The sequence below is a fragment of the Chelonoidis abingdonii genome, chromosome 1 (assembly GCF_003597395.2).
Source record: "Chelonoidis abingdonii isolate Lonesome George chromosome 1, CheloAbing_2.0, whole genome shotgun sequence".
NCBI lineage: Eukaryota > Metazoa > Chordata > Testudines > Testudinidae > Chelonoidis > Chelonoidis abingdonii.
Genome location: NC_133769.1, coordinates 337,370,590 through 337,382,660, shown reverse-complemented (window position 1 = coordinate 337,382,660; position 12,071 = coordinate 337,370,590). Strand labels below are relative to the sequence as shown.

At 42.3% G+C, this 12,071-nt stretch overlaps 1 protein-coding gene across 5 annotated transcripts in view; it reads right to left on the bottom strand.

The window, feature by feature from the left end:
* ALKBH8 (alkB homolog 8, tRNA methyltransferase) overlaps positions 1-9,704 on the bottom strand; it is a 92,584-nt gene extending 82,880 nt beyond the window's left edge. For 2 of the 5 annotated variants that reach the window (XM_075061696.1, XM_075061697.1), the window contains exons 1-2: positions 9,671-9,703; positions 7,758-7,835 (exon numbers count right to left, since the gene is read on the bottom strand). Coding sequence is in view for 3 of the 5 variants with exons in the window: in XM_032790713.2 (XP_032646604.1) it covers positions 1,346-1,474 (129 nt within the window). In the remaining 2 variants the exon portion in view is untranslated. Of the gene's footprint in view, positions 1-1,345; positions 1,536-7,757; positions 7,836-9,670 lie in introns of all 5 variants that reach the window. The other 3 variants (XM_032790713.2, XM_032790711.2, XM_032790712.2) reach the window with 3 other exon arrangements.
* Positions 9,705-12,071: the final 2,367 nt, after the last annotated feature.

Genomic DNA, 12,071 nt, shown 5'->3' with positions numbered 1-12,071 from the left:
CTTCTCAACATCTTTCCCAGAATGAGTCAGCCAATCTTTTTCTAAAAGCATTACTATAAATGCTCTATTACCTTTTCCAAAAGCAGACCCTAAAAAGTTTTGTTGTTTCAAATTATAGTGTCTAATTCTTCCAAACGAGAGCAATTTGGCTTGAAAATGGGAGGGAAAGATTTAATAAATGGAAAAGGATGACAGTACTCTTAAAATCTTAACAAGGAGTGCTAGGTGACATGTCTGAGTAACTACTGAGAGATATTTCTATTATGAAGTCTCAGGACAGTGTCAGTACTTCTATAAGAAATCACATTTTCCAGAGGTTTACAATGCAATCATAAAAAAAAATTGTTCTGGCTTGAAACCAGCAAACAAAATCTCAGTGAAGAGTGAATTTCAGGAAAGTCTCTTCATTACCTAATCTGTGTATTGTCACTAGACCACAACATTCAGAGGATTTGCAAAGTGTCTGTGTTAAATTCAGCTACAAATTCTGACTACTGTTACTGTATTATTTTTATTTGGATTGCTATAACACGTACAAGCCCCGGCCACAGACCAGGATTCCATTGTGCTAGTGCTCTAAAGAACACAAAACAAAAAGATAGTCCCTTCTCCAAAGAATTTGCCATCCGCACTAGGTTTTCAAATCATTATTTACCTACATCCTCACATGGTTTTAAATCTCAGTGTAAACCAGGCCCAACGACTTGTCTTAAAACAACTGCCAAGGTTGCAATGGCAACCATAAGACTAGAATGAGGAAGAGTCCTGAGACAGACCGCGCAAGACATGGGACAACAGTTTACATAAGAGAAGCTGAAGTGAGATTTCTAGTGAGGATCAGATTAGTGTTAGAAAAGATTTCTAGGAGTGGGGTTTAATAGGGAGTTTGAAGGAGAGAGATTATGCTTTGTGAAGAAGCATGGAGGGAAAAATAATGAAGGCACAAAAAATGAAAGCAGAAGAGACAAAGAAAGCAATATGGGAAAAGGAATGGGAGGCTCTAACATGTATATTAATTGACGCAGGTAACAAATTTTATTAGTAATATAATTATGGCTATCAGAACTTTTCCCAGCCATGTGAACAATCCTTTCAGCCTAAAAGACCTGGTCCAAAGACCATTAAAGTCACTCGGAGTTTCTCCCTGGATAAAGAGCTTTGACCAAAGCCCAAAGTGCAGTTCTAGTTTGGAATCAATGTGAAACAATCAACATGGAGTCTCGTTGCCCTTTTCACAGTCACTTTTCAGAACAGAACTGCACTTTAGTCAATATATAGGTGACGCTAGGATATGCGTGAACTGTGCATTCAGGCTCACAAAACAATAATTAGAGCTTCAAGTCACCTGGGTGGTGTGAGATACACACTCGATGCCCTCATGTCTCATTAATGTGTTTCTGGCCTTGATCTGTTTCCTCAATAATTTCTTCTCAGATTTATTCCATTTCAGATTGTTTTGACTGGTGCTGTCCATTTCTGCACTGGAGATTTGGAAAGACAAGGCCACAGCAGAAGGGAGAAAACGTTCAAGAGTCCTTTAAAAAAAAAAAAAAATCCTAAATGTCATTTATTCATAGGCCGTTTTAAAATATTTTTTTAAAGAGCCACTAACAACAAAACTCCTATGTAAAAAATCCATTATTTCTATTACTAATAACACCTCTGTTCTAATCTCACCTTTAATACAAATCCCTCACAGATCTTGGGAGTGTGCCCCACTTTTTCCCCATTTGAAAAATTGAGAACAAAACTCACCTACTTCACACGGCTCCAGTGAGATTATTCACCTTGCTCAGAAGTCCTTTTTAATGTAGGAATGAGGAACTTCATTTGGTTCACAATTTTACAAATCTTACAACTTGGGGAAGAGGATCACAAAATTTACTTGAATGCAAAAATTGTTTTTTCCCCTTCAATTCATCCCCATGGGATTTTTTTTCCTGTAAGGTGATTCATGCAAGAAAAGGGCAATCTATGCTATATATTAGGGAAGAAAAAATTAGGCTGCTCTGAGGGGAGTCCTATGTATAGTATATAATGCCAGATTTTTTTTTCATTTCAGTGTTTAATCTCTTCCCCATTCTATTCTTTTATTTCACAAGCTTGTGGCATTAGTTTTTCACCCTACTTGCCCCTCCACTATCAGTTTCATCCTGTTATTTCAGTTGGCTTCGCCCCCCTTCTCCAATATCTCCAGAGTGGAACAAGAACCCAAAAATGTCCAAATCTGAGTTGAACTTCCATCCTTGCAATGTTTGAGTGGGTTTGAAATCAAATACCTATACAACACAGCTCACCGAAACCAGGCCCCGTCACTTAAAGGAATCAAACAGCTGTGCATTCAACACAACATAGCATTCAATAGAATCTGTCAAAAATCTTCCATTTCAAACTGTTTTTCGATAGAAAATAAGGCTTTCAACGAAGGGCTTGTCTACACTGGCAATTTACAGCGCTGCAACTTTCTTGCTCGGGGTGTGAAAAAACACTCCCTTGAGCACAGCAAGTTTCAGCACTGTAAAGCACCAGTGTAGACAGTGCGCCAGCGCTGGGAGCTAGTCTCTCATGGAGGTGTTTTTTTTAAGAGCGCTGGGCGAGCTCTCTCCCAGCGCTCTGCCCTGAGCACACAAGCCACATTAAAGCGCAGCCGTGGCAGTGCTTTAGCATTGCCAGTGTTGACTAGCCCTAACCAAACCTTTTCACAAAAAGTGTCAGCTTTCCAGAGAAAGTGTTTATATTATGTTAAAAGAAACATGGAAATTTTCTATTAAAATGAAACAATCCGTATAAAGGTAAAATTTTGTCAATCAGCTTTCTACTTAATACATTTTTAAAAGCTGATTCACTCCCAACCCTTTCCCTGTTTATGATGTATCTTCTTACCCTTCCTGGCTTCATATCACATTTTCTTTCCTATCACAGATCATGCTGTATCTTTTCCGGCACTGTCCTTGGTTTCTGCCTCCTTTTCCTTTCTGTCTCCTTCCACCTCTTTCAAACTCTCAGGGTGAAATCCTGGCCACACTGAAGTCAATGCACAACTCCCACTGACTACAGCGGGACCAGGATTTTGCCCTCTCTTTCCCTACGGTGTGTTCTCTACCTCCTGCCCTATATTTTCTGTCTCTCCTATCTTCTCCCACTTCTTTCTGACAGCACTGGCTAGACAGATGAGCTATGATGGTCCCTCCTCCTCTTTTCCTCCTTCTCCCATTCCTTTACTCCTGCTAACCCTTTCTCACCGGTCAGCCCCCTGCCCCAAACTGTAGAAAATCTATGTCAGTCACCACTATATTTAGTTATTTGTGTCTCACCCCATCCTCAATGCTTCATCTGTTTGTGTATCTCTTAGATTATAAACTCTCCAGAGGAAAACTGTCTCCCAACCTATGTTTGTAGAGCATCCTGTACAATGGGGCTCCAATCCTCCTTGGGACGTTAAGGGGCCAACCATGGTATAAATGATAAATAAAAAACAAAACAAACAAACAGGAAAGGTTCCTACATTACACAGGCAAGTGGATCTTTCATCCTGGAGCTCACCCATTCCAGATTGTGCACGCGTGCGTGCATATAAAGGACTTTGAAGAGGAAAGGTCGAGTGTGTGTGTGTTCTGTGATGTTAGTGAAATTTTATATCACTAAAAATGAACTTTCAAAAAATAAAATGACCCTTTTAATGCAAAACAAGACCTACCAATGAAATTCAAAAAATCTTTTCAAACTCTTCACTTCCATATGTAAAAATGCAATCAGTACTAATCTCTACAGCAGGGTGTGACATTACACTCCATATTCTTCATAGAAATAGTGTTATGACATGAATATGGCATAACTAAGATATGTTTTATGCAAGATGGGTCATGTGAGATATTACTGGAAAGGATATGATTTGCTGAATGCATTTATCCAATTTGTATGCATGTATCATTTCTGTATCAAGAGTTAGGAATATTAACTATGTAGCAATTACAACTGTGTTTTCACCTGGGAAATGCCCACAGACAGTAGGCAAAGAGTCTGGATGAGCCATTAAGGAGACCAATAGAACTTTGAAAATGCTAATCTCACTCCTTCCTGAGAAGTTTACTGGGATGCTGCATTGACACAGCAGGGTCAGGTGACCATGTCACCAGCTACTGGACAATGTCTTGTTGGTACTTTTCCACTGTAGGGAGATGGGGATCAAACAAAGGATTCTCACCTTAGGTAAATCCTTTTTAAGGCTGGGGAGAGGGTTAATCTTGACTCTCCTCCATGGCCTGCCTGGGAAAGAGGACCATTAAAAACACCTGGAGGGAAAGGCAGGGTTGAGTGCAGGCTGAGACAGGGGTCCAGTCTGTAAAGAGAACTAACTGGAAGCTATAGAAACTCTTCAACTTGCCTAAAATAACACTGAGGATGAGAAATTACATTTTGTAACCTGTTTTATGAGTGTGTTAAGTCTAGTTTGCATGTTTTGTTTTATTTGCTCGGTAATCAGCTTTGTTTTATTTACTATCCCTTATAATCGGTTAAAAATTACCTTTTGTGGTTAATAAACCTATTTCTTGCTTATACATAATCCAGTTTCTGTAATTCATATCTGGGGGAGCAAGAAGCTGTGCATATCTCTCTCCACATTACGGGAGAGGGTGATTTTTATGAGCTTGCACTGTGCAGATTTTTCTATATAGCGCAAGACAATATCATTTTGGGTTTACTCCCCAAAGGGGGTGCGCACGTGAGTGCTGAGTAAATCACCAAGCTGATTCTTCCCACACAGAGCTGATTTCAGTCTGTGTCTTCAGCTGGGTGTGGACTTACTTGTGTGTGTGCTAGAGAAGGCTTGAGGACCTGGCACAGCAAAGTAGGGGAGGAAGCCCAAGCTGGTGGAATGGGCAGAACCAGTGGGACCCCAGCACATCAGGTGGCATCCAGGACGAGGGAGTCCAACCTGTCACACGGGGTTCTCAAACTTCATTGCACTGCGACCCCTTTCTGACAACAAAGTTACTACACGCCCCAGGAGGGGAGGCAAAGACTGAGCCCCCCTGCTTCGGGTGTGGATGGAGTTTGGGCCCCAGCTTAAGCCCTGAGTCCCAGCAAGTGTAATAATGGCTCTGGCAACCCCTATTAAAATGGGGTCCCAACCCACCTTGGGGTCCCGACCCACAGTTTGAGAACTGCTGCTTTAGAGCCAGTGTAACATCCATTAAAACTAGTCTGGGTCTTTGTCCCTGCTATAGTGGCTGACACAAAGCGGTTTATAAACCAACTGCTGTCTAAGTTAATTGGCCTACTACAGTAGCTCAGGCCTTAAAGACTCATCCTTGTAAATCCACAGGGCCTGGGTTCAATCCCCACAATAAAATCATTGGACCAGCAGACCTCCTATGAAAAGACAACAAGATTTCTTAGGTGGTACTCATGAGCATGTCTTGAGGACAAGAGGCACTGTTCATGTGATGCAGTATTAGCATCCTGGCATACAAATCTGTGCCCAGATAGTTATCAAATAAAAGACTATAGATGCACCCACTCAAATTTGTTATCTGAGAACATATTGTAAAAAAAAAAATTAAATGATGGTCAAATGAAATATCATTTATGTAACTGATACAACTTTGCATTGTACATTATACTTGAAATGGTTTATGTGATTTTTTTTAATAGATGCAAATATATTAATTTAATTGTTATAAAGCACTAAAGAAGCAGACAGGTGTAATAATTATATATTTCTTGTGGCTGCTGCAATGCTACTGTCATAAAATACACACAACTATGCCCCAAAAGGGACATTTTTAAGGAGAACTATAATTAATAAAAAAATGGAAACAACAAATTTGGAACCCTGAAATGAAACAGTGCTGAAAAAATTCCTTTAAAAAAATAATTTTCTCTTTTTCTTCACCCCTTCTTTAACCTTAAGGTGAATTAAAATGCTTGTGGAAGGAAATGAATTGCCAGCACTGGAAAGTGATGTCTTCTATCAATAGAACAAGTCCAGCAGGGACAGCGGCAACAACTCATTTCTGAATATGTTTCAACTGATTACTAATAGGGTTGAGGGAGTTAGGGGAATTTCCATGATCATTCAGTCTTTGATCTCTTTGCCAAGTAGTGTCATACAATCTTTGAATGGCCAGGTTCTCACATTTACAACTGAACTGAGAAAAGGGATTCTCTGCTGGTCCAGGTACCTTAACACCATGCTGGGGCACCAGTTCAGATGGGAAAAGCACTACCTAATGAAATATGTCACTTACATGACCACAGAAACAGAGACAAAGAGGCAGAAAAGATCTATGAAGCTACCTAATCCATCTTCCTACCAGTGTGGGATTATTCCTCATTATACATTTATTAATGGCAATCCTATCTAGTTTTAAAAGTCCTGAGTGATGCGGCACTCACTGTCTCCCTTAGGAGACTATTCCAAAGGATAACAGATCTCAGTTTTACAGTTTTTGTCAATACTCAATTCTGATTTTCCTTTCCTGCAATCCAGTACTCTTAGTTTTACTAGTATAAATAACCACTTGCCCTCCCTGAGGTCTCCTATGAACGAGAAAGCTAGAGGAAATTGTGGGCTCAGTTCACAGCAGTGTCCCTTGAAGTGCGATCACACTTGCCTATGAAGACTGCAAATTCAGAATACTTCTCTTATCTGAACAGATTGCAGTTGAAAACAAAACAATTAAACAACTGGAGCATAGCAATGCCTGTAATGTGTATTTCAGAATACAAGAAAACAAGAATCAGCCTGGTAAAGACAAGGGAAACTCATACCTGCTTAAACAAAAAGTGCAGTGAATTTAGTTTTCACTTGGGAGAGGAGAACACAGAGAAGAATATAAGGACAAAGATAAAACTCCTCTTTATCTTTGTAAGAAGACATTTTGAGAAATCAGTTACACAACTTTCCTCAGAGACTTGAAACTAGACCTCTTTTACTGCTGGAGCTATTACTTGTAACTGGCAGGTGACATAATAACAAGATAGTGGAGAATAAAGTCTCAGACAAAAAGAGATTTTATTCCCCACTATCTTGTTATAATGTTACCTGCCAGTTACAAGTAATAGCTCCAGCACACACAAGAAATGAAAAAGCCCCTTTTGTCAAAATGGGCATCTATTTATAGCAAGGATTTGGCCTGATTCACTAATCAGTCACTTCAGGATTTGAATACCAAAGGCAAACACAGGCTGGGATTTAAGGGCAACGGTATGGAGGACTCTATAGGAAAGCTTGCATGCTGCCTGCACACATTGGGCCTGATTCTCCACTGTCTTGTACATTACATATCCATTTAAGGCTCATTTCTATGTCTATTGAAAACAATGACAAAGCTCTCATTAATTTTAATGGTGCAAAATCAAGCCCTTAGAGCTATGCACGGTGAGTGAAAAACTCTATCGTTCCCAATTTGTAACATTTTTTTACCCACTTTGCACACATTAAAATTACCATAAAAGGTACAAGGCAATGGAGAATAAGACCCATTTTTATGGACCTTAACTCATTTGCACTGAAAAATAACCCCTCAAAATGCATCAAAATTAAAGCAAAAACACAGGCACAATCATGTTGTACTGGCAGTTTTAGTTGTGAATATAATGATCCATATCATGCCACACTGAAATTAATGGAAAGAGTTAATGGAGAGTTTTGCTTAATAATGGAGAGCCTGGACTGGCCCCATATGTTTTAGGAGCAATTTTTGAACAGAATAGCAAGATCAATTTACACTGTAGTTTGGTGTGCTAGTTACCAGCAGATGGAGCAGTATGCCCAGTTATAAAGTGACTGATTTCACTTTGTGGGTGCTCAGCACTTCTGGAAAAGATGTCTATATAGAAAATGGATATAAAACAGAGAAAAGAGGGGAGTGGAGAAGAAATATATTACTTCCATAATTTCTTAATGATGTTTTTAATATTGCATATAAAATGTAGTGTATTTATGATAACATGCCATATATAGTTTCACGGTTATTAGTTAACTGTTGATCCAGTATATAACTTCTCATAGTCACAACTGTTTTATTTTATACTCTTTAACCATTCAGGCCCTCATCCTGCAATGAGATGCATGAGAGCAACTCCTGCACCTGTATGGAACTCCACTGACTTCAATGCAGGTCTACATAAACACGTTACAGAATCAGGGCCTTACTGTGTAAGATTACTGACATGAAACGGTAATAGATGACAATTTTTTTTTTTTTTTATAATTGGAGATATACCTGTCTCCTAGAACTGGAAGGGACCTTGAAAGGTCATTGAGTCCAGCCCCCTGCCTTAACTAGCAGGATCAAGTACTGATTTTTGCCCCAGATCCCTAAATGGCCCCCTTAAGGATTGAACTCACAACCCTGGGCTTAGCAGGCCAATGCTCAAACCACTAGATGGACTTCCATCTGAATTTCTAAAATTCTGCATAATCTACTTTGCATTGATTTACAAAATCAGACATTATAATCGGAAATGAGCTCCAGATGCAAGTTTCAGATACAGATCAAGGCTGCAAATATCTCAAAGTCTGCAATGCTTTGAACTTCCAATTTATAAAACGTGGCATCATTTGCAAAATTTGAATCTGGGTTTGGATTTTAAAAACTGACTCCCAAAATTCCAGACTGGCCAGATCTAGAGGTTTGACCTGGTCTCAACTTGTCACTAATTATAATAATTCCAAAGATTACTATTGTTTATTCATCTGTCAAGATTAGATTGGGTTCAGTCCCATTGTATTGTACAGACAGACAGTAAGAATGTTCCCTTCCCCAGAGAGCTTACAAGCTAACTAGAGAAGACAGGAAAAAGGTGGGAAGCCGTACTTAATTTGTAATGCAAGAGGTGCTGGGGCTCAAAGCAATTTTTTTTATATTCATAACTTCTGCAGCAAGCCCAGAGGTGCTGGGGCTCAGCCCTGGCAAGATGTGGCACAAATTAAGCACTGAGGGGAAGAGAAACAGAAAAATGAAGTGACTTGCCCTAAATAATGCAGAGATCAGTGGCAGAGCATGAACTAGAACACGTCTCTACCTTCTCAGTCCTGTGCGTGATCCACTGGACCATGCTGCCAACAGTGACCTTCTTGTACAGCACAGGTGTACGTGTGTGCACACAATCCCCTTGTCGAGGAAAACTTACATTATAAAAAGGGTTTAATTATATTTCCATGTGTATGTACCTGGTTAGCCTTATACATCAGCCTATGTAAACAAGTACTTACCACAGGAGTGGGGCAGAGCAACATAAAACCCTGGGAGAGTGCTCCTGACTCTGGCACTGTGCTCTCCCTACACACAGGGATTCCCAGTGGCAGCATGGCAAGGCTGATCAGAATTGCACTCTGCCACGAGGGGGTTGAAAGACGAATTGTCTCCTAACGCCTCAGTTATGACGGGGCCCTGAACCGGCTGCTGTCAGACCAAATACAGACAAACAGTGACCCCTCCCCAAAGGAGCAGCTCCGTGCAGCACAGACCTGAGCTCCAGCCCAGCCCATCCTTAAGGCTGGATCTGACAACAAGCCATTACTCCTGATCACGTTAACACAGTGACTGCCATGGGCCACTTTCACCCCTGGCCCGATGCCACTGAAGCCAGCCGCGTCCGCCCAGCTCAGCTGTGACCCCTTCACCCGCTGGAAGGTGGCAGAGGAAGCAAAGCACATTACCTTGCTGGAGGCGGCCATGCTGGGGAACCCCTGACTACAGCTCCCATGAGCCTCACTGCCTACAGCTCCCATCATGCCTGTGGGAGGCAGCTTCCCTTCCCTGTTAACCTTCTAATCCCCAAGTAGCTGTGTGGTCTCATCATCTCCTGAGCGTGCTCACCCTGCAGGATCCCTGGGGCAGTGCAGTATCACCCTCCTGCAGTGAGGTGGGTGAGGCAGGTTTTACTGCCTGCTTACACCAGAGGTTCTCAGCCTTTTTCCTTCTGCATGCTCCCCCAACATGCTATAAAACCTCCACAGCCTGCCTGTGCCACAACAGCTGTTTTTCTGCATAGATTCTGCAATAGATTAAAAGCAAGAGCTGGAGTTAGGGAGGTAGCAAGCAGGGGAATTGCCCAACGCCCGGGGCGGCTCTAGGGATTTTGCCGCCCCAAGCACGGCAGGCAGGGACCAGCCGCGGGACCAGCGCACCCTTCGCAGGCAAGCTGCTGAAGGCAGCCTGCCTGCTGTCCTTGTGGCGCCAGCAGAGCGCCTCCCGCAGCTTGCCGCCCCAAGCACGCGCTTGGCGTGCTGGGGCCTGGAGCCGCCCCTGCCAGCGCCCCATGTCAGAGGGGCACCTGCGAATCTAAGGGCTGGTCTACACTACAGGGGAAAATCGATTTTAGATACGCAACTTCAGCTACGTGAATAAAGTAGCTGAAGTCGAATATCTAAAATCAATTTACTCTCCCATCCTCACCGCGCGGGATCGATGTCCGCGGCTCGCCATGTCGATTCCGGAACTCCGTTGGGCTTGGTGGAATTCCGGAATCGATATAAGTGCACTCAGGGATCGATATATCGCGTCTAGATGAGACGCGATATATCGATCCCCGAGCAATCGATTTTAACCCGCCAATACGGCAGGTAGTCCAGACGTGGCCTAAGTTGCTCGGGCTTTGGCTTCAGCCTCATGTGGCAGGGTTCAAGCTTCAGCCCCACATGGTGGGGCTCAGGCTCTGGCATTCTTTCCTGGGTCCCAGCGACTCTTAATGCTGGCCCTGCTCTCTGGTTTATTTTGGCAGACCCCCTGAAACCTGCTTGTGAACCCCCAGGGGGCCTTGGACCCCTGGTTGAGAACCACTGGCCTAGACAAGTGGTTTTTCAACCTTTTTTCATCTGTGGACCCTAAAAAATTTCAAATGGAGGTGCAGATCCATTTGGAAATTTTAGACATAGTCTGCAGACCACAGGTTGAAAAAACACTGGCCTACACCTTAGCCTTTAGATCTGTAACCCAGAAACTGAACACCTAAGAGTGCGAATTTGATTTCTAATGGGAAGAGTCTTCTGTTTTTCTCCAAAGAAAATCAAATATATTTCCTACTAGGTTCTGAATCCTAATTTTTCTTTCCTTCCTCTGACTGCAAATATATGGCCCTGTTAATTCTTATTTTGAGCATGTGCTCCTTGCTGATCTGGATAGCATCCATAAACAGAGAGAGGCAGGGATAGAAAATTCAGTGTCTTTGCACACAGAAACTAGGATTCTTTCCTCTTCATTGTCTATGGCATCCAGACACCAAGGTGGTAGGTGCCTTAGAGATGGTAATTATATAAATCCCTAAACACAGTATTGTCTGTTTTAATACACCTCTATCCTGATATAACACGACTCGATATAACACAAATTCGGATATAACACAGTAAAGCAGTGCTCCCGGTGGGGGAGGGGGAGAGGCAGGGCTGCACACTCTGGTGGATCAAAGCAAGTTCGATATAACACGGTTTCACCTATAACGCAGTAAGATTTTTTGGCTCCTGAGGACAGCTTTGTATCGGGGTAGAGGTATATGTATTTGGGGATCACATTTTCATAGTGAAAAGCAAGACTGTGGCGAGGGTACCTGGAGTGGTGGGGGTCAGGGTAAGGGAAGTGAGAGCAGAAGGAGTTTGGAGGGAAAGCAGAGAAAGGGGACTGAGATATCCCACTCCTTCCACTCCCCTTCTTGACCAGATGCCCAACTTCCTCCCTTTGGAGCAGCATAAAGAGGTATAGAAGGAGTCAGAATCTGGCTTCTTATATTTAGTCTCATCTGGTCTGACTGGGACTTTATTTCTGCCCCCTTCTCTCTATATACTTCCCTTCCTCTTGGATATTATGTTCTTCATAATCTTCGGTGCTTTCCTTTCACTTTTTCTTTTCTCTTCCTGTTCTCTTTTTCCTTTCCTCATTTTGTCCTCTGCAATGTTACCCAAACAGTGGGTGCCAATCCAGCAGTGCATCATGAGAAGGTTCTAAACATGTTGCTGCGTCCAGGGCTGGATTAATCTACCACTTGGCCCTGGCCTAGACAAATATACACTTCTCCCAGCGCAGGGTGGAGAGGATTCCCTAAGGGTGGGGGGGTTGGAGAGTGAA